This window comes from Parasteatoda tepidariorum, chromosome 9 (assembly GCF_982258835.1).
Source record: "Parasteatoda tepidariorum strain Cologne lab strain chromosome 9, Ptep-v5.0, whole genome shotgun sequence".
Lineage (NCBI taxonomy): Eukaryota > Metazoa > Arthropoda > Arachnida > Araneae > Theridiidae > Parasteatoda > Parasteatoda tepidariorum.
In genome coordinates, this window is record NC_141763.1 from 53,927,308 (window position 1) to 53,948,635 (window position 21,328).

Genomic DNA, 21,328 nt, shown 5'->3' on the forward strand with positions numbered 1-21,328 from the left:
TAATTTGATAGTCATCAAAAATATAAAACTATATGAATGACTGTCTGAAATATTTTTTGTTGTCATTGAAGCAATATGTGGCGTTTTTCAAAATTTTTCAACCACTTTTTTTTTTTTTTTTTTTTTGGTATATCGAATGCTTCTGCAATATTTACCCAAAATTAACTGTATTTAAGGTTGCTGTGTTTTTTTTAAATAAATATAATAGTCATATACTTAATCAGTAATAATCATATACTTAAATATTTACAAATTGATATTTCTGATGCTCATTAATGCATAATTTGCAAATTCTCTTGAAGATTTTTTGTGCTAATACACTTTTAAAAGTTTAATACAGTACAGTTTAATATACTACAACTCTCCATAAACCGCATTAACATTGCGATCTTAAGCGCTCTATACGTTTACATTTTTTTCACTATTTCGTAAAGTATAATGATATGAGAAAACTAAATTCTATTTAATGCTAGGCCTCGTCTTTCAAGGTTTGCATTATAGTGTTAAAAGATTTATTGTGCCCAAGATTTAAACTAGAGATCATACTTTGTTGTTGGACTTCTAACTAAATTGTTTCTTAATTTTTATAACCTGAACCATTCTCATGAAAACTTGCTTCAATCATTTTTCAAATTGTGCTCAACTGTCATTATTAAAAATGGGAAGGAAAACACTGGTAATGAAAAATATTTTTACCTAGTTATTCTGCATAACAATAAGTAATTACATATTTAATGTGCAACAAACTTGATGCTGTTTTTAAAATTGGAACAAGAGTTAAAACGTTAATAAGACCATAATAAAGATTTTTACCTTAATCTATGTTTGAAGTTATGTACTGTTCTACGATTGTGTATGCTACATGCTTACTTAGCGGAACAAAAAAAAATCGTTTCAACACTATGTTCTTTCACTTAATATCGTGTAGACATGAATTGTATAATGCAGGGCAATCAAAAAAAAAATCTGAAATAAATAAATTTATTTCTGTAACTTCATTTTTTTTTTTAATTTTCAAATAAAAAAATTTAATAATGGTAGACACTGAACTTCAGAGCTTCGTCTTAGAAGATGCCAGAAGTGTTGCTCATTTATTGTTATCCAGTGGGTACCTGTGAAACAGTCACAGCGGCTATCCACAAAAACTGTTCAAAGGGTGGGCCACATTAACATCAAACAACACACAGGGAAACATTCATGCCCTGAGTGGGGCTCGAACTGACAGCCATTGGTTTTGCCGTCAGGCACGCTTACTTGGCCGGCGCAAATGAACTTATATTTTGCACTTACAAATTAATAGTATCCTATTTTTTTTAAATGTTCGTTAATATGTCAATTTAATTTAAAAAGCATTATTTATATTCCCGCTTGTTTGAAGGTCTTGTACAACATGACTGGAAATGGTATTTACTTCAACTGCAGCATACTCGTAAGCCCCATAATGATTTTAGGATCAGGTTCTTTTAATGTAGTTATTAAGTCAATTCCGCATCTATTTAATTGAAAGTCATTCTGTGTGTAAATAAGATCTCAATAGAACGAGTCTTTTGATCCTAACTAAAAAGTGTAATATAACAAGAGGTTGTTAACACATCAATACTACACAAATATGAAATATTAGATGCAATATTATTTGTACAGAAATTTCCCTGCTGCACTCAACTCTGACCTGTTTTTTGACACAGGAAATCTTGAACTAGCACCGAGGGTTTTCTTATATTCTCTAACATGGTTATTATTTTTAGTCTATAACTAATATATGTTATGTTAGTTGGTGTTAAAAGAAACCAATAAGATTATAATTTTATCACTATTCTGGATAAATTGTAGTTAAGGGCAATTTGTTTTGAGTACTAGCTTAGTTCTTCCAGTAGAATGGGGAGTATATTACTTGTACTAAAACTAACCGATTTTACCAGCTCTACAATTATCCACTGCTTGTTAAAATTTCGAATATTTACCTATTTCTACTTTTAACAATAAATTTTTTTTTCATTGACCGTTCTGAATATTTAATAGACCATCTTCAATAGCAGTTTCGGTAGTGGTGGTTGAATCTCAGGTAGGTTAAAAGCAGTGGAATAATACCTACTTCAGAGAACGCCAATAAATTTTAATTCACACAAGTGGATAAAAGAAACTATGCAAAAAACGAAGTTTAGTTTTCAGGAGTCATTAGTGCAAATAATTCAGACTAACCATGAAGAATTTTTCCTGCATTCTAAAGGATGTTAATCCCTGTTCCATATCCATAACTAATTTTAAATTGGTAAAAGTGAGTTTTTAATTTCTCCAGAAATTGAAATCCTTTCAATTCTCTATGCACATTATTGGAAGAGAAACTCCACATCGTGTAATATTGGTCAAGTTATTGTCCAATTTGTTTTCAGTATTTAAAACTTAATGACTTACTCTAAGTCTTGCCTAATTGCACTTTTTCCTGAACTTTATATTACCCAAACAATTCCTGAAGAGTAACACCACAGATTTTTAAAAAAAAATCTTATATATTTTGTTTATCAGGCAGTTAAGATCGAATCAATACATACATGTGGATAGAAAAATAGTGCATCACTCAACCGATTCTAAATATGTCTAGAGCTGTCTGATTTTTCCGAGACATTTTCTGCATCCTTATCTATATTCAGTGTTATCACTACAGCGCGAGAACGCGAGAATCTCGCATATTTTTTTCTTTTCTCGCATTAAAAAATGATTACCGCGAGAAATTCGCGCATTCTATAAATCAATTTCAAAATTCGCGAATTTCTCGCATTTTGGAAAAAGCTTCGAATTACGCCCTTTAGAATAAAATCCGTTTCACTTTTCTTCCTGGATCTTTCATTATTTTTAACATCTGCCCCGTTATCTAGCTTCCCTAATTACCAGTATTGTTCAGAACCTTTTCAAACAACAGAACACAACCACGGAACCCTTTTCAAAACACATTTCTCTGCAACCACGTGTTTACCGTAGGTAAGGTTTCTTCATGTAAGACGTTCAAATTTTTTATGTGCTAATGTAATGTAATGTAAGATGGACAAATGCCTTGTAAAGGCAAAATCTTCTATGATGATGCACCAAAAATATTCAATGCTTTAAAAAAATAGAAGACGTTAAAAATGTATTAAAATTAAAGAAATGATTTTTTTTTTCAAGAGTTTTTGTGTTTTTTTAGTTTTTAGAAATCTCACTTAACTTTTTGAAATCTCACTCTGTTTTTGAGAAAGGGTGAGAAATTCTCACCCATTTTTTTTCCATGATGAAAACACTGTATTTATAATTAAAAAAAAATGTTTGGCTGATTTGCTTTTATGCCTAAGCAAGAATTAACATTTTACATTGAACACATCTGCATGCAAGATAAAAAGCATAGAACTGAGACAAGAGACTACCATACAATTCATTTCTTTATTTCTAGGTGGTACAAAAAAACTATTCTGCTTTTTCAGCTTCCAGTTTTTGAATAACAGCAGCTTTTTTCTGTTTAATACGATTGCGTCTTTCTTTTAAGTTCATCTTAGCACGGCTCCATCTAAAAAAAATAAATGTTTCTTAGAAAACACTCTGCAAACCTACATTATAGCTCAGATTGTATTTTAGTATTGAATTTTTGTCAACAACAAAAAATCCAACATTATGCCAATACATCAGGAGACAAGAATCATACTAATCTATTCCATAGTAATAACAGTAAGGCCACCACTCATCGGAGCTAATGGAGAAATTAATAGACACCTTAAATACCCTACTTACACAATGTTTTGCTTACGGCATATCTATTAAGGGCTTATTTTGAGTAATATAACTTTAAATTTGCACATGAAAACTAAATTACAGTAGGACCTAAATCGTCCAAGAAATATAAGCTAGACATGCTTTTTTTTCATATTTTTATCTCTAGGCAAAATTTTAATTCATAAATTACTATAAAATAAGATCAGCACATAAGATATTAACACTCGGTCGATGTTTTTTCAGAGGTACTATCACATTAACTCAACCAATATATCTTCAAAAATGCATTTACATGCGCATTTAAAGGAAAGTTTAATACCTCCAATTATTATGCACAATTTTATATTAACTCAACCAATAAATCTTCAAAAATGCATTTAAAGTAACAATGAAATTTCCCAATCATTATTCTTGAATGATTTTTTCTTTTAACAAAACAAGATGGATGGGGATAAAAGCTCATGTAAAAATAAATAAAGAAAGAAAATACCTCTTCTTAACAATAGTCTTTTCAGGCTTGGCCTTTCGCTCAGGAGCAGCTCGAATGGCAGTATGGGCTTTCTTGTACATGTCTTCCATCTAATTAAGAGAGTAAAAATAAATTTAGAAAATATCTTTGATAGCTAATAAAGTATGAAACATAAAACAGCTATGTTTTAAAAAAAAAATCAGACTACCCATTTACAACTTGACTTCTTTCCCTTTGTAATACTCTAATAACTTGTTTTAGGTAAAAAAAAAAAAAAAAAAAAATTGACTTAATAAGTTTCTATGACATTTTAAATTTATGCTACATCTTACCTGCCAACTTTGGAGAAATAAAATAACAGATTTCACTAACGACATTTTTTCGGGCTACGGGTAAAGTTTTGATACATCATGCACAATATAAGCACTACATTTAGCAATGGAAACAATATAAGCACTTACATTTAGCAAAGTAAAAAATATGTATATAAGTCTTAATATAAAGAAGATTATTGTACACCATTATTTATATTTACTTAAACTATAAACACTCAACATACTGCATTACTGGCAACATCACCATCTGTTGAAGAATAGTATATTTGCTTTTAGCGGATACTTATTGCCAAAATAATTTTTTTTAAAAATCTCTTGAACAAATACGGAGAAATTTGGGAATATACGGGAAAACAGGAAATAGCCAAAAAATACAGGAGTATCCGTTAAAAAACAGGAGACTTAGCAGGTATGCTATATACAGGGATGAGATTAGCCAAAACGCAAAAAGCTGAATTTCCACGATAGTAAATTTTGCGCAAGCGCAACCCTTTAATAATAAATTCCAGATAGTTTAAGGTATCCGACTACCTTCGGGACAAAATTTTTGAAAAATAAATATTTTCCACAACATTATTGCAATTTATATTGTATATTAATTTAAATAAACATATTTAATAGAGAAAATTTAAATATACAGGAAATTTTTTGTTTAAAGAGTATTTTTTAGATAGTTTTAATGAAAATAACTCATTAACGGAAAACACTCTACACAAAAAACTATTGTACATACAGCTATCAAACTTTTTGAGCCGTTTCGTATAACCCTCTGAAGTGTTATGAACCTCAACTTAAATGATATCATGAAATTAAAAAAATTTATGGAGTGTTAAGCATATTTTTCCATTTTTCTCACATTTTCTTCACATTATCTACTGCAAAATATCTCATAAAACAAAAAATAATACAGTTATCTGAATTCTGGAGGTCTGTTATATAACTACCAATACAAGAAACAATATCTGAAAGTTTGAAGACAAATTTATAATAATTAGTTAAGTTATCTTTTTTTCCGTACACAAAAAACAGCAAAATTTTCATTTTGAGAAAAACACAATTAAAGTTTATAATTACATTTTTTCTAAAAACTATGAATGTTTGTCAGTAGGAATTTATTATATTTTATAGGGGGCACATTCCTTCACACATTTTCTTAGTTTTATTTAACGTATTTAGCGCTATTTAACGTAGCGATATTTTAACGTATTATTTAGCGATATTTTAAAGTATTTAGTGAATAACATCAAAAGTCTACTACTTATAAAGCATTTAACACAGGAACAATTTTTTTATTAAACAACCATCTTACTGTATTTTCACACTTTAATATATGTGTCTAAATATAGTTTTTATTAATAATTAGAAGTAAAAAATATTTTTTATAATATCTATAATAGCCCAAATCTAGAATTTTCTTCAATGCAATTTGTTATCATAGCAAACCAGACAACATAATGAAGCTAATATCATCATCATGATCTCAATATCAATTATTCGATTGCCACACAGATTGTTTTTATCCAAAAGGATCAGTTCTTTATTGACATCCATGGAAATCGATAATTTTGAAGAGCTTGAAGTAATAGATTCATCTGCTTTACACAATTTTGAAGAAATGGTATAATCAACTTTACTCAAATCATCGCTTTTGTTGGCATGTTGATTACCGTAATATTTACGTTTCTTAGATCGAGAAGTACGTCCTTTATCCATCTCAATAAATGTATCAAAATAAATAACAAATTTGTTTGAAAGAAATCAATAAATTTCTTCAAAACAAATCAAAATCAAGATATAGAAAGTACGCTTCAAATGTAAACAAACTATCAGAAAATATGGTAACTTTTCATGTTACCCACAAACAGTAACCACGAAATGTAAAATCTAATTAAAATATAATTCAGATTATTAGCCGAGAGTTTAAGAGCTTTTAAAAATTAAATATCTAAGAAAAATAAACACAAATAGAAATGGAACCGAAATTATTACCTACTATCGGTTTCATTTTTGTAATTTCCGGTAAGTTAGACAGCTGTCATCTGTTACTAAAATAGCTATAACTAAAGTTCTGCTTGACGCGCATTCAAAAACAAAACAGTTTTGAAAACTAGAAAAATTGGGCATTATTATATAGCAATAAAATAAAAAAGTGATTTTTTGTGAAAATCCTCGTTTTTAAGGTAGTCGGATACCTTAAGGTAATAAATAATGTGTTGACATACAATTGTGTACTAATCTATTATTATAAAAACAATTACATTGATACTTAACACTTAGTGAGAAAAAAAATTACCAATTGAAAAAATAAAGCTGGAAATTATATTTTTCCTCAGTTCACATAAGAGACAATTACTACTTGAAAAACTACCTGGTTTAGCAAATTAAAACTACTGAGAATATACATTAATATTTCATTTCCTTTAACAGGGTTCATGCTCTACTATAAAAATAAAATTCAAGTACTTTTCAAGGACTTTTTAAGACTTATTATAAAATTCTCAAGGACTTAAATTTTAGTTAAAGATAGACTAAAATTTAACATTTTAAACTAAAATGTTTTGACGATAAATGTTAGTCGATAATAGCAGTACTGAAAAATAAGACTTCCATTGCTCTCTCTTGATTTTGGAAAGTGATCTAAGTATATATATATATATAAAAAACAAAAAAAAACAAGGGTGATTGGCATCAAGTCGAGAATAAAATTCATGATGCATAAAAACGTCAGGTTTGAATTTTGCATTAAGCCTTATTTTAAGCTAGCAGTGTTTTCAACATAGAAAAAAACTGGGTGAGAATTTCTCACCCTTTCTCAAAAACAGGGTGAGATTTCAGAAAGTTAAGTGAGATTTCTAAAAACTAAAAAAACACAAATAGACTTGAAAAAAAAAATCATTTCTTTTATTATAATGCATTTTTAACGTCTTCTATTTTTTAAAGCATTGAATATTCTTGCTGCATCATCACAGAAGATTTTGCCTTTACTAGGTATTTGTCCATCTTACATTAGTGCATAAAAAATTTGAACGTCTTACATGAAGAAACCTTACCTACGGTAAACACGTGGTTGCAGAGAAATGTGTTCTGAAAGGGGTTCCGTGGTTCGGTTGTGTTCTGTTGTTCGAAAAGGTTCTGAACAAAACTGGTAAATAGGGAAACTAGATAAAGGAGCAAATGTTGAAAATAATGAAAGATCCAGGAAGAAAAGTGAAACGGATTTTATTCTAAATAGCGTAAATCGAAGCTTCTTCCAAAATGCGAGAAATTCGCGAATTTTGAAATTGATTTAAAGAATGCGCGAATTTCTAGCAGTAATAATTTTTTAATGCGAGAAAAGAAAAAAATATGCGAGATTCTCGCATTCTCGCGCTGTAGTGAAAACACTGGCTAGGTATACAAAGTCTGAATAAGCAAAGATTCGGGCAAAAGGGGGGAATGTTCTATATAATACTGTGATATCAATTAGATATTTAAAAACAACTCTGCCGGGAGACTTTTATTTAATATTTAAAGTGGCAGAAGCATTTAGACAGTGAAATTTAAATTGTTCTTAATTATAATTTTGAAATTTCGACCACTTTTCAATTTAAGAAAATGAATCAATTATTGGATGTTGCGGCTTGATTATCATCTTAAATTTATTACGGGTCAACCAAAATTGAAACAGATGCCAACTTTCACCTCAATACCTTCTGATAGATTCTTAGTAACAATTTTGGTCACTGACTTTTTAAATTAACCACTCATACTTGAATTAACTTTTTTTCAGTAGCATCGATCATACGCACTTGACATGGTCACATGAATATGAATTACAACGAGTAGTTTTCAAATCGAGTATAAATACGAAAATCGATGTTTGATATCGCAAAATGCGTGAATACGAATAGCGACATTGGATTTTAAACTCGCGGAAAAACTAATTGCGCTAAAAAAACGCTTAAGTACAAATCGCGATATTAGATTTTTAAATTGCTTTAATGAGAATTGCGAGTACGATTTTTGAATCACGCGAAAACAAATTGCAACACCAGGCATTAAAGTGGACAAAAATAAAAAAAAGCTGAACTTTTACAATGCAGGTCACTAGGAGGAGGGGGGGGGGAATGTTCTATATGATACTGAGATTTATAAAAGCAACTTTTAACTATGCTGGGAGATTTTTATTCAATATTTAAAGTGGCAGAAGCATTTAGACAGTTAATTTTAAATTTTTCTTAAATATAATTTTAAAATTTTGACCACTAATATATTAAAAAAAATTAAGCAATTATAGGAAGGCGCGACTATTAAATTACTTACTAATGAAAAATATATCACATCTTTACAGTAACTAATTCAAGAGAAAGCTTACTTCTACTTCTTTCAAGAATCGCGATATTGGGTTTTAAAATCGCGTGAATATGAATCACGATATTGGATTTTAAAATCGCGTGAATATGAATCACGATATTGGATTTTAAAATCGCGTGAATATGAATCGCGATTTTGGATTTTAAAATCGCGTGAATATGAATCACGATATTGGATTTTAAAATCGCGTGAATATGAATCACGATTTTGGATTTATAAAATTCCGTGATTACGAATCACGCTGGTGGATTTTAAAGACACGAAAATACAAATTGCGATATTGAATTTTAAAATCGCGTAAATAAGAATCACGATGCATAATTTTTAGATCACGTGAATACGAATCGCAGTGAGTAAATTTGGATTTTGAACTCACGAGAATACAAATCGCGATATTGGGTTTTAAAAACGCTTAAAAACAAATCGCGATATTGGATTTTGAAATTGAGTGAATAGGAATTGCTAGTACGATTTTTAAATCGTGTAAAAAAATTGCAACACGTAAGTTTTAAATCAGTTAAATACAAAAATCGATGATTGATATTAAAATCGTTTGATTAAAAATCGCGATTTTAGCAAATTCTGGTGCAGTTCCTAATATTTAAAATTCCAAAAATCAGCTAAAGAAAAAAAAAATCAAATATCGGCGCTCGTAACGAAACTCTTAGACTCCTTTCCACTTTATAGCAGAAGTCGCGGTAATCCGACTATCGTTCGGGCGGCTTGGGTTTCTCCAATAGGACTTCCCAAAAATTTTAGTTTTTGGAACATGGTCGGAAATTTTCAAAATTGGGGAAAAAAAAGCGGATTTCCGCTTTTTCGTGGAAGTCTTTCATCCCTGCAACACATAATATTTAAATAAGTCTAATACGAAGATCGATATTAAAATCGCCTGAATAAGAATCGAGATTTTGTCAGAATCTGGCGCAGTTCCCAATATTTAAAATTCCTAAAATCAGCCAAGCGTACATAAAATCCCAAAATAAAACAGTACGTGTCATCATCTGAAAGACGGGGAAGTCATTCTATCACACTTACGCACGTCAAAAAGTTAAACATAGAAATACTGGAAATAGGGCTGTTTTCCTGAGTTTTCGATACTTTTCAAGGTCCTTTGGAAATTTTCAAGGATTTAATATCATTTTCAAGTACTTCTAGGGGCCCTTGAAAATCAAAATGAAATTCAAGTACTTTTCAAGGCTTTTTCAAGGCTGCGGGAACCCTGTTTAATAAATACTGTTATGTGATTTATAGCAAATATATCAGTAATATTACTTTTTAAATTATATTGGGAAAAAAAACTTTAACAATGGACCGAATCATTATGTTCATATTATAGTCTAATCTAACTACAGCCCTCTGTAACATATCAATAACAGTGAAGTAGAAATATATAGTAACTCCTTAACATACAAAAATTGCTATTTTAGTTTGAAAAATTACATGACAATCAGCAACTGTTTAGATAATTGTTTCTTATTTGATAAGAATTTTGCATTTTATAGCACAAATAACAGCAATTATAAATAAAATTTTGATGATGAGTTAATTAACTCTTTTTCCCCAAAAATTTTTTTTAAATTCAATCCCTTTTTAAGTTAATGCTTTTGTTTGGTATATCTTTTATGTTTGCTATATTTAGTCCATCTTCAAACATCTTGTGACAAATCCTATTTTTTCTTCTTTGTAAGTTTTGAATATATTCCCTTCCAGTTTCTCTGATGTTGTAACACTTACATATACTAATAAACGTCATTAGAAAAACAGTCACCTTTATAGTAACCAATTAAAAAAAATTTACTTCTTACAAGAATCACGATAGTTGATCTTAAAATTGCGTGAATATAAATAACAATTATGGATTTTGAAATCACATGAATATGAAACTAGATGTACGATTTTGAAAATGAGAAAATACAAACTGGGATGTAGAATTTTTAAAACGCGTAAATACAAATCACGATTCATAATTTTTAGATAGAGTAAATACGAACCATGGTGCGTAATTTTTAGATTGCATAAATAAGAACTATGATGCATAACTTTTAGAATGCGTGAATGCGAATCCCAATGCCTTATTTTAAAATCATGTATAAATACGAAAATCAATGTTTAATATTATAAACCGCATGAGCAAATCAACAAATTGAATTTTAAACTTGCGTGAATACGAATCGCTACATAGGTTTTTAAAAAAACGTAAATACGAATCACAATATTGGATTTTTAAATCTCGTAAATTAGAATCGCAACGTACAATATTCAAATCGTGTGAATAAGAATCGCAACACGCAAATATGAAAAGCTATGTCTGATATTAAAATCGTGTGAATAAGAATCGAGATATTAGCAGATTCCAGGCTTGAGACCTCTAAAAGGCTTGTCAGAAGCAGCGTCGTTTGAACTACAAAAATCGGATCTATCTGGAGGGCGGGTAAAAAATTCGGAAAATCTTATCTGCTGCGAGTAAAAGGGGTGAAAATAGCTAAAATAAGTAAAAATGAGAAAGGATTGGTAGCTATGTAGTTTGAATTTTCTGTTTCTCTTTGAAAATCTGTAAATTTTCTGAAAAAGCGGAATACTTATAAAAAAAAATTTTTTTTTTAGAAAATCTGAATTTTTGATAAAAAAAAGCTGAAATTTAAGAGATAAAAGTGAAAAAAGCGGAAATCCGCTAAAAAGCGGAAAAATCTCATCCCTGGATATACATATCCTTTAATCAGAATTATTGGGCACAATTTTTATTTAAATAGAAGTATTTACAAATAAATGCAAATTGTTTAAAAAGTTGATATTGGAATATATATTTGTATGCAATTTGAATTAGCTTGATTAAAATTTCAAAAACTTTGTTAACTTAAAATATTGTCAGTATGCAAAAGCATTTGCAATTTTATTAAATGTTAGCACTGGCGAAATAGGGTGAGATTTCAAAATCTTGTATAAGAACCTGGTATCATTAGTGGATAGTCCTGTAGATAAAAAATTTTAAGATTTTAAAGTCATAGCTATATCTCATATTTAATTAAATGAAAGAGCTTTCCTGAACAACCAGCCGTATGTTTAGGCACATCATGCATCCATGCTGAACTGTTATACTTCCTGTATTTACCATCTTTCTATATATAATTTTGACCACTACAGTTTCAAAGGGAGAAAAAGAAATGATAAACAAATTAAACCAATACGTACATCATCAGGTGTGATTCCAAGCTTGATATAATGTGAGAATTGTTTTTTGTAAGCCTCTTCATCTTCATCCATTAACATTCTCATATATTCAGCAACATGTTGTCCAAAGATATGTTTTCTATGAACTTCAGGGCTGAATTCCTTGCTTTCTGCATCATAGCCAGGGAACCTCTTGTTGCTAAAAGAGAATAAAAAATTTTATTTTTAAAAAATGATACAAAACTTATATTTTCACTTTTCATTCATAAAATAGTATTCTTAACTCAAAAATAAATAGCACTAAGAAAACATTTTTTGATCTCACATTGTGTGACTATGACCCATGGCTTTTAAATCATGTTACACTTTTTAAATGGCATACATATTAATCTGGCTATTTAAATTTTTAATCGCACAAATATGAAGCGTGGGTAAGTGAATTTTCTAACCAACTGAGCATGAATTACTATGCTTGATTATATTATCTCATGAATATATATCACAAAGGGAGTTTTAAATTTGAGTGAACAAGATAGTGCAGTAGATCTAAATTCGCATATTTGATTTTAAAAATATGTGAACACAAATCATGATATGCAGCCTTAATGTGAATTTAAATTAAAGTCTGATTTAAAAATCTTTAAAATATGTATCGTGGCATTTTTACATTGCACCAATACAAATCACATTATATTATCAATCTATAATTCATGTAAATACTGTTAGATAAATGAATATTAAAAGAGTGTTTTCTCGATTTGATTTTATATTTTGAGCGATTTTAATACAGGATAAGATCTTTTGCATTTTTGATTTTCCTGTGACTTATTTCAATACAACTTTTTCAAAATAAAATTTCTCAGGAAACATTCAGGTAATATTAACAATTAACTAAACAATAAATATTTATTTAATGTTTAAAAAGAAAGAAATTAGTTATTGATTTAGAAAGTTATTCTTTTGCATCTAATTATCTTTGGATTAACAGATTTTATAATATTATGTAAAAAGTTTTAAATTCGTTTACAAGGCTTTTGAGATATGGTGAAATACGCAAAATGTATAATTAACAATAAAGGGTCTGAACTTTGTACTGCTTTCCTGAACAACTATTACAGCCATATTTCAAACAAAAATTCAAATCTTTGGAAAAAGATACATTTATTCAGAGAATGTATGTTTTTTCATCTGATTTTATAACTTAAATATCATCAGCATTAATTAGCATATTTGAGGACACCCCCGCAAACCACCAATAAAAGTTTTCCAATCATTAGATTAAAAGTTATTGAGGGTGGTCAGTCTACTTTTTGCACACTATACACGTAAAATTTAAGATAATAGAAACTTTTAATATAATTACCTATGAGGAATGTCTAACCCTCCATCGACAGCTCCTTTCATAACACCAAATATTTTAGCCCCAGTTGTGGTTCTTGCCAAACCAACATCTAAGTAACACCTGAAAGCTCCAGGCTGGCCATCAATGTCTTCAACATTATAGTCTTCACCATTGGCTTCTACTAATCCTTCATAGATACTTCCCATATTGAATTTGTGCAACAACTAAAAAAAGTAAAACACAGTTGAAAACTCAGCAATCCTATAAGAATGACCAATTGTATAACCCAAAAACAAAACAAAAAAATAAACTGCACTTGTGAGCAATTTGTGCCGTAAGACTATCAGATATCAAGAGATTAGTTTTGCATGGATATTATATATTAACTATTTATTATTTAGTTAGATCTTTAATAAACTAAGCTTTCATTTAAAAAAAATTTTGTTTGCCTTCACATTTTTTAAATATTATATATACATATTCAAAGTTAACATCACAATTTTCTATTTTAAAAAATGGTTCTTATTCTATAAAATGCTTTTAAATTCTTGCATTAAAAGTGCTTCAATTCTTTTTTTTTACAATTCTTGTTGTGTCTTAGCTTTTGTTAAGACTTGTAATATTCTCAAGTATTTATATGTAGAAAATTCAATTACCAAAGTGAAAATTACATGCCAAAATTTAGAAATTACCATATTTACTAACAAAGAATTTAGTCACGCCACTTTTTATTAGGGCCCAGTTATAGAGTGGCTTTTCACTCAAAAATGTTAGGCACCCTATACTAAAATAAAACATAAATGAAGAACAAATATACTTTTTTGATTTAATACGACATCTTGTTAAAGACTAAATTTTTAAATGCCCTTAACTACAATAGAAGACATCATACATTGAGCCTTATCACATATTTTCAGGGTTAATACAAAGATCTGTAGAAGAAATCGAAAGAGTATTCAATTAAAAAAATTTGTGTAAAAGATAACTAGACAGCTTTTTTTTAAATGAAAAAGCAATTATTATAAGGAACTCGCAAAAATGTATAGTTTGCATATTTTTTCTAACCCTTTTGAAATAAATTTTGACTTTGTCAAACTTCATCAAGAAAAACAAATAAAGTTATAACTTTTTAAACATAAATACATTTTCTAGTTTCAAATATTTTAAGAAATCTTGATAAAGTACAGATGTTAAAGATTAACATAAAAACCTACCAATCTTATATTTTTAAATTTGAATAGATACGAAAATCTGAGGTATTTTATACAAAAAAAAATCACAGTAAATCAATAATTAAGTTCGTTTGTAACATGTAAAATTACATTAAAATTTGCCATTATTTTTTCTTTTAACTCGTGCAATTCAATGTTTTCTTTTAAATTTCTTCTTTAACTATTAGATTTTGATTAGATTTTGACAGCTAAGTCATATCATTTAGTTTCCCTGTTTGGACAGCAAATTTATCAATGTACTTAGTAAGTTCATCTATTCAACATAATAATCTAAGGAGTTTCTAAGGACTAATTTAGAAATCTAAGTAGTCCCTAGTACTCCTTGGAGACTTATTTCATGGAATATAAGGAGAGCATATTTTTAACATTAAATTACAAAATAAAAATACATATTAAAAATATCAGAGAAATAATACCTTTTGGAATTGTATATAAAATGTAAATAACAGCAGAATTGTTATTTATATTAACAATTTAACACATCTGTTTTTGGTACTTAGAAAAATTTTCTCTTACTTAACTCCATAAAAAAAAAAATTAGAGCAACAAGGAGAGAACTCAGTCGGAAAAAAGGGATAATGGTAATGGAAGGAATAAATATTGCGTTAACTGGACAGGATTAAAAAAAAATAATTAAAAATCGAACTTTAGATTACCAAAAATCTGAACTCTGCAAATCAATGCACCTGGCTTGAAAGTTACAGAATCCCACAAATTAACTGAAAAACTACCCGTCCATCTATTATTTTAAAATTCTAAAAGATGTGAAAATCCAGGAATTTCCAATTGGGAATTTAGTCACTCCTGCCAGTTGAGTAATGTATAAATTATGTTGAAATAATAAGTCCACTTACTCTTCTAGCCAACAATAACCCAACACAGTAGGCAGCAGCATAATTGGTCAACCCGACCTTGATGCCATATTGAGGCAATTCATGTGCATACGCAGCACACACAATTACATCACCTTCAATTCTGGCATACGCTATCTGCAAAATAAAATTTCATTTTTTAGTCTAAAATAATCAGACTTGATGTAATGAGGAAATAATTTACCTTGTAATGAGGAAATAATTTACCTGAGTTATGATATCTTTGTTGGTAAATCGTACTATCATGCGATATTTAGGAGTGTTGTACTTGTTTTTGTCTTGAACGACGAGTTTGACTCTAGCATAATAATCTGTTTTGCCCTCTAGATAAAAAAAGAAATACAATAAAATTAATTCACTTTTCTAGTAAAAAAACTAGCAATTATGAGAGCAGCTTTCAAGTTACGATACAACACCCACTTGAAACATCAAACAGGAGTTATTCTAGACTTTTTTGAAAGGTCAGTTTTTTTTTAAATAACTCAGTGAATTTGTGTAAACATGGTCCTGATCTATGAAAAATTACAAAAATCAGACCCCAGTGGTAGAATTGCAGCGACATTGTAGCAGAAAGTTGAGTTTTGCAGAAAGATTTTTCTTCTGGAAACTAAAAAATTTCGGTTTTGTAAATCCGAAGTAATACACTGTATTTTCGACAGATATTGATATCAATTTCAGCACAGTTTTTAAAATTTGATATTCTTAATATGTTTATTACAAACCCTGTAGCAGAATTTTTTTAAGCTATCTGCAAGAAACTCTCTAGCCGTAACATCCTTCTGCAAAATGCTACTAATACAATTTATTTTATCAAAATTGGTTTTTTGTTTTTAAACACATTGCTTTTATTACAATAAATTAGTAACAAATATATTTGTTATTATTAAAAGTATCTTGCAGAAGGATATCAGTGCTAGAAAGGTTTGTAGCAGAAATCCCAAAAATTCTGCAGCATGGAACCAAACTATTTGAAGAAAAAATTTTATAGTAGAAAATATCTATACGAAACACAAAATAGCCAAGAATTTCTGATTTATATATTATTGCTCAGCATAAAGTTAAAAATGCCAATACTCCAAAAAAACTCTTGGCATAAAAATTAGGGATGTAACACAGATTCAGCTTTTTGCCGTATGTTGGTCAAATATTGAGCAAAGTATTCTTAGGAGAAATAATTCAACGAAGTTTTTTAGGGGGAAATTTAAATATATTTTATTGAGAATTTAACAAAGTTAGAACACAAAATTAGAAAGTTTTTTGCATATGGCTAATTTTTGTTCTGAAAGGCATACGGACAAGTAATACTTTGAAAAATCTAAAGTAGATAACTTCAACTGGACCATAAGTTATGTATGATTCTTTTTTAACTATATTTTCATCATTCATACAACATTTTTTTTAAAGTAATGTGTAGGTAATATTATAATATAAATATGCATAACAATATAAAACTAAATTTGACCCTCAATTTTTAAATTATCCTAATTCATTCATTATCAAAATAAACGCTTTGAAGGAAAAGCGAAAAGACAGGAAAGCGAAAAGTCAATCTATAAATATATTTTCTTGTAAAATGATTCATTAACTTAAGAGCTTTTTTTTTGTTAATATTTTAACATGAAAATTGAGAAAAAATATTCAAAGATGCATTCTTTAATGAAATATATTTAAGCAAAATATAAAATAATTTAAAATCACTGGAAAACTGAATAATATACTTTTCAAAAAAGAAATTATATATATCAATAACAACCATCAGAATTTAATCTGAAATATTTTTTAGTTTTTAAGCAGTCCATTCATTTCTTTTTAAATGAAATAAATTTCTAAAAATTAAGTACATATAATTTATCTAGATGTAATACATTTTTATATTTAGATAAATAAGACATGATCCATTAAATAATAAAATAGATTTTAGGATTCAATCTAAAAAAAAATTTTAAAAAAAAAAGAAAAAAGAGAAAAAGTAAATGTGAGCTTTTTTGTACTACAGTAATTATTCTGTTATCTGCGAGCAGTGGATTATCCACGATTCACTCTTTTCTTACTTTGGGGGGATATTTCCATATCCTGATCTGTTGCACCAAGGACAATCGCAAAGGTGCCATATAGTTTTTAAACTTGCAAATTATAAAAAACAAACAAACATATGTTTGCTCGAGGGTTGCTTATACATTTTGTGATTGTTCCTTTTTGTGATGTTTATAGTTTCTCCTGGACAACTGCCAGGACTTGGTGATTATTCTGCCACAGATCAGGATGTGAAAATCTCCCCCTAAATCATTGATATGATATTTCAAAGATATAATTTCTAAATAAATTATATGCGGCATAATATAAAAGAATAATTATGTTTAAGTTTACTTTCTCACATTAATTATTCTAAGGAAAAAATATTTGCCAATGAAAGAGATGCAAGGTATAAATATAAGTTCTAATAATTCTAATTAATATATACAAGAATTTTTAGACGTAAATGTGATCGGTGATTTCCAGAAACTTTAGGATCGAGGTTAGTGAAAAATCTGGATTTTCCGAAGCACAATCACTTCTGCCTTAAGCTTCTACTAAGCAAATTAATTAATATTAAAAAATTCCCCTTCTTGCCTTGCTTTATAAAGACTATGAAAATACACATGGTCCGAACGTTTAACTAGCAATGTTAGGAACAGTGTAATGTTCGAACAGTTCATAGTGATATTAGACTTTTACGATTTGAAACTTATACCAGCATTAGATACAAGAGGAACTAAACTGTTAAAAGATAAACAATGACGTTTTAACAAGGACACTAATATAAAAAAAAATGCTGTGTGAAAAAAGGAAATGAATTTTTAGTGCTAAGAATGTTAGTACAATACATAAATTCAATGTTTACTGTGACATAACAGTTACTTACCTCTCCTCCTCCTAAATTTCACCTGGAAACGCTTGAAGTACGACTTATTTTTAACAACTTTAACGAACCCCTAAAATAAAAACAGTACTTTCTAAATTGGAATAATTAAATGTTTTACTTCAGAAATTTTCATTTGCAATGATTCAATGCATTTGTAAAAACTTCAATACTATTAAACATCAGGTATAATATATCATTACGCATGAATAAAATTAAAACCCGCTTCATGAAATATTAGCAAATTACAAGATTCAGAAATAATACAAATCAAGATCGCGAAACAAGACGGCATGGCGTTAATCATAATTAAGAGATATATTTGACAATCATAGTGCATCTGTTTTGTCAGATAACAGTACTGGTTTAAAACTATAAGACTCTAGAAAATGAATATAAAGCAACAGAGATTCAAAAATATTTGTAAAATTTACCATTGTTTAATTTAATTAGTACTGCATAAAATAGATAGCTTCGGCTAAGGGGTGACCAAATTTTAACAACACGACAGATTCTTGAAAACTTTATTTTTTCTGAACAACATTAACTTCAGTTCATTTGAAAACTTCTTTCACTGTGGCAACATAAACGTAATCGTTAAGAACATTTACTGCTGCGTTCTTACTGTATAGACCGGTTCCATGTTGAGACTCTTTCCACTTTCGTTTCCTCTCCTCTTTTTCTAAGTTATATTAGAATCCTTACATATTCTGCAATTTTACAAATGGCAAATATATGTGTTTTGAAGATTTTAATAAATTTAGATTCAATCTTCGCCACGTTTTCTTTATTAAATATCTCATAATTTAATTTTCGAATAATAAACGAATGAAAATGTTAAAAGTTCAATAAATCTTTACAATAATAATTATTTCCTGTTGATTATAGAAAATCTATTTCCTTATAAGGAAATAGATTGTATACAGATACTGTATACATAGTATCTATTACATACTGTATACATTGTATGTAATAGATACTGTATATAGAACCTGGATTTGTCTCAAAAGACGACGTCATGCCATTCCTGCGTTCAGGTTCGTGATTGATCACACCATTGGAAGAGCTCCTGCCTGTGATGCAGCGTCAAAAGTGACCAAAGCCACGATCGCCGTGCTGACAATCCATGCTGTTGCAACCCAATGGCTGTTGCAATCCATTGCTGTAGAACTGTTCGTGCAGACACTTGTTGTCTTGCAGATGACCCCATTTGTTTACTCAGGGTTTGTGACGTAGCTGTACGATCCCTTAAGGCCATGTGGATAACATGTCTGTCTTCTCGACTCTTTGTGACGGGGGCCGCTGAGATCCAGCACGGCGTTTCATATGTCCGTCAAGAACCCATCGATTCCATATTCTGCTAACTGTTATGGACCAACGCGAGAAGCAATACTTCGGTATGTTAAACCGCTATCTCGGCAGGCCACAATTCAATCTTGATCAAACACGTGCTGGTAGGCATTTCTACTTCTTACACGAGGTATAATAAAAACTTTTTTACCCATGAACCACGCTCAAATTCAATTTCTGTATGAGAAACTTACAGTCAAACCTCTTCTTTTATACACATTGTACGTATCGCTACCACAGCCTGCTTTGCGTGAATGCGCTGAAAGGCTATTATCATCTGCATACCACAACAGGCTTCATCCGTCCTGCAAATCAATGTAAACAGCAGTGGAAAAAAGAAGTTTTCGATTTAGATGTTCATTAAGCTAGAAATGTGCAAAATGTTACAAATTGCTTTATCTAATAGTTTAATAATTATCACAGTGAGAAGCTGTTGTTGTTAATTTACGTCGCACTAGAGCTGCACAATGGGCTATTGGCGACGCACAGTGAGAAGCATGCTCGGCGAAAAATTTCTGAAGTGATGGTGACGGCGATAGTATTTTTTTAATATAAAGAAAAGAGATAAAATACTTCTGCAAGGTCAACTTCTTCAACTTCAAGCAACATCCGCCGTTAATACTAACCAAACTGTATTTACCTAGTCATTGATACGCACTTTTGGAATTCTTCTTTTTCATAAAACAAATGTGCAAGGGGGTCTTGAAGATGAGTTAATTGATGCTCTCAATTAACTCATGCTGAAAAATAGGCGTTTTAACGTCAAGGGAGGGATAAGATTTGTTGAGAAGAATCAGAACTGTGGAATGGCTTCCTTTTTAGAGAATTTTTATCATTGCTTTTTATTTTATTTTATAACCGTCGTTGAACAGCCGATCTAATTTTGGTTTACGACTCCGTAACCTTGTTATTGTTGCTGTAGTTCATTTACGTAGCACTAGAGCTGCACAATGAGCTATTGGCGACTGTCTGGGAAACATCCCTGAGGATGATCCGAAGACACGCCATCACAATTTTGATCCTCTGTGGAGGGGATGGCACCCCCGCTTCAGTAGCTCGACGACCTGCACGCGAAGTCGAGCACTTTACGGTAGAACAGTCTAACGAGGACCAATACCGCACACCCTCGGTCCCTTCGAAGACTGATCCAAGTGGTCACCCACCCGCACACTGATCGCAGCCAGTAATGCTTGACTTCGGTGATCTGCTGGCAACCGTGTCTTAACGATCAGCCCACTGCGGGACCTGTAACCTTGCAATTTTACCCCAATCTAGAAGACAAGGGAATTCCCGGATCAAGTATTGGGAGAAATTTGCCTCTGTGAAGAACTTTTCGATGGAACTAATCCGCATTTGCGTTACAAGGAGAGGAAGACAAGGAAAACCTCACACGGTTAGGCTGGCTGCAGGGGGACTCTAACCCATGATCCATCGCAGTGGCGTACGCAGAATTTTTCCAAGGGGGGTGTTCATATTTTTCTGAAACTACTAAAAGAAATTCGAATCTGTAATAAAGCACTATTATTTCCCTAATTTAGATAGCTAGACAATTTTGACTTTTTATTTA

The 21,328-nt window shown here is 30.0% G+C and overlaps 1 protein-coding gene across 1 annotated transcript; it reads right to left on the reverse strand.

Annotated features, from left to right (window-relative positions):
* Nucleotides 1-3,397: 3,397 nt before the first annotated feature.
* RpL5 (ribosomal protein L5) lies at nucleotides 3,398-18,932 on the reverse strand. The gene is made up of 8 exons (XM_016058496.4): nucleotides 18,846-18,932; nucleotides 18,415-18,484; nucleotides 15,720-15,835; nucleotides 15,495-15,629; nucleotides 13,430-13,632; nucleotides 12,088-12,265; nucleotides 4,229-4,317; nucleotides 3,398-3,535 (listed from the first exon to the last, which is right to left on the reverse strand). Exons 1-8 carry the CDS (start codon nucleotides 18,846-18,848, stop codon nucleotides 3,436-3,438), a joined length of 894 nt encoding a protein of 297 aa, XP_015913982.1. The 5' UTR covers nucleotides 18,849-18,932; the 3' UTR covers nucleotides 3,398-3,435.
* Nucleotides 18,933-21,328: the final 2,396 nt, after the last annotated feature.

Excerpts from the sequence above, each read along its gene's own strand:
- RpL5 (XM_016058496.4), bottom strand. Across the intron at positions 15,630-15,719 it reads ACAAAGATATCATAACTCAG|ATAGCGTATGCCAGAATTGA; the intron begins GTAAATTATTTC and ends TTTATTTTGCAG. Across the intron at positions 13,633-15,494 it reads GGTTATTGTTGGCTAGAAGA|TTGTTGCACAAATTCAATAT; the intron begins GTAAGTGGACTT and ends TACTTTTTTTAG.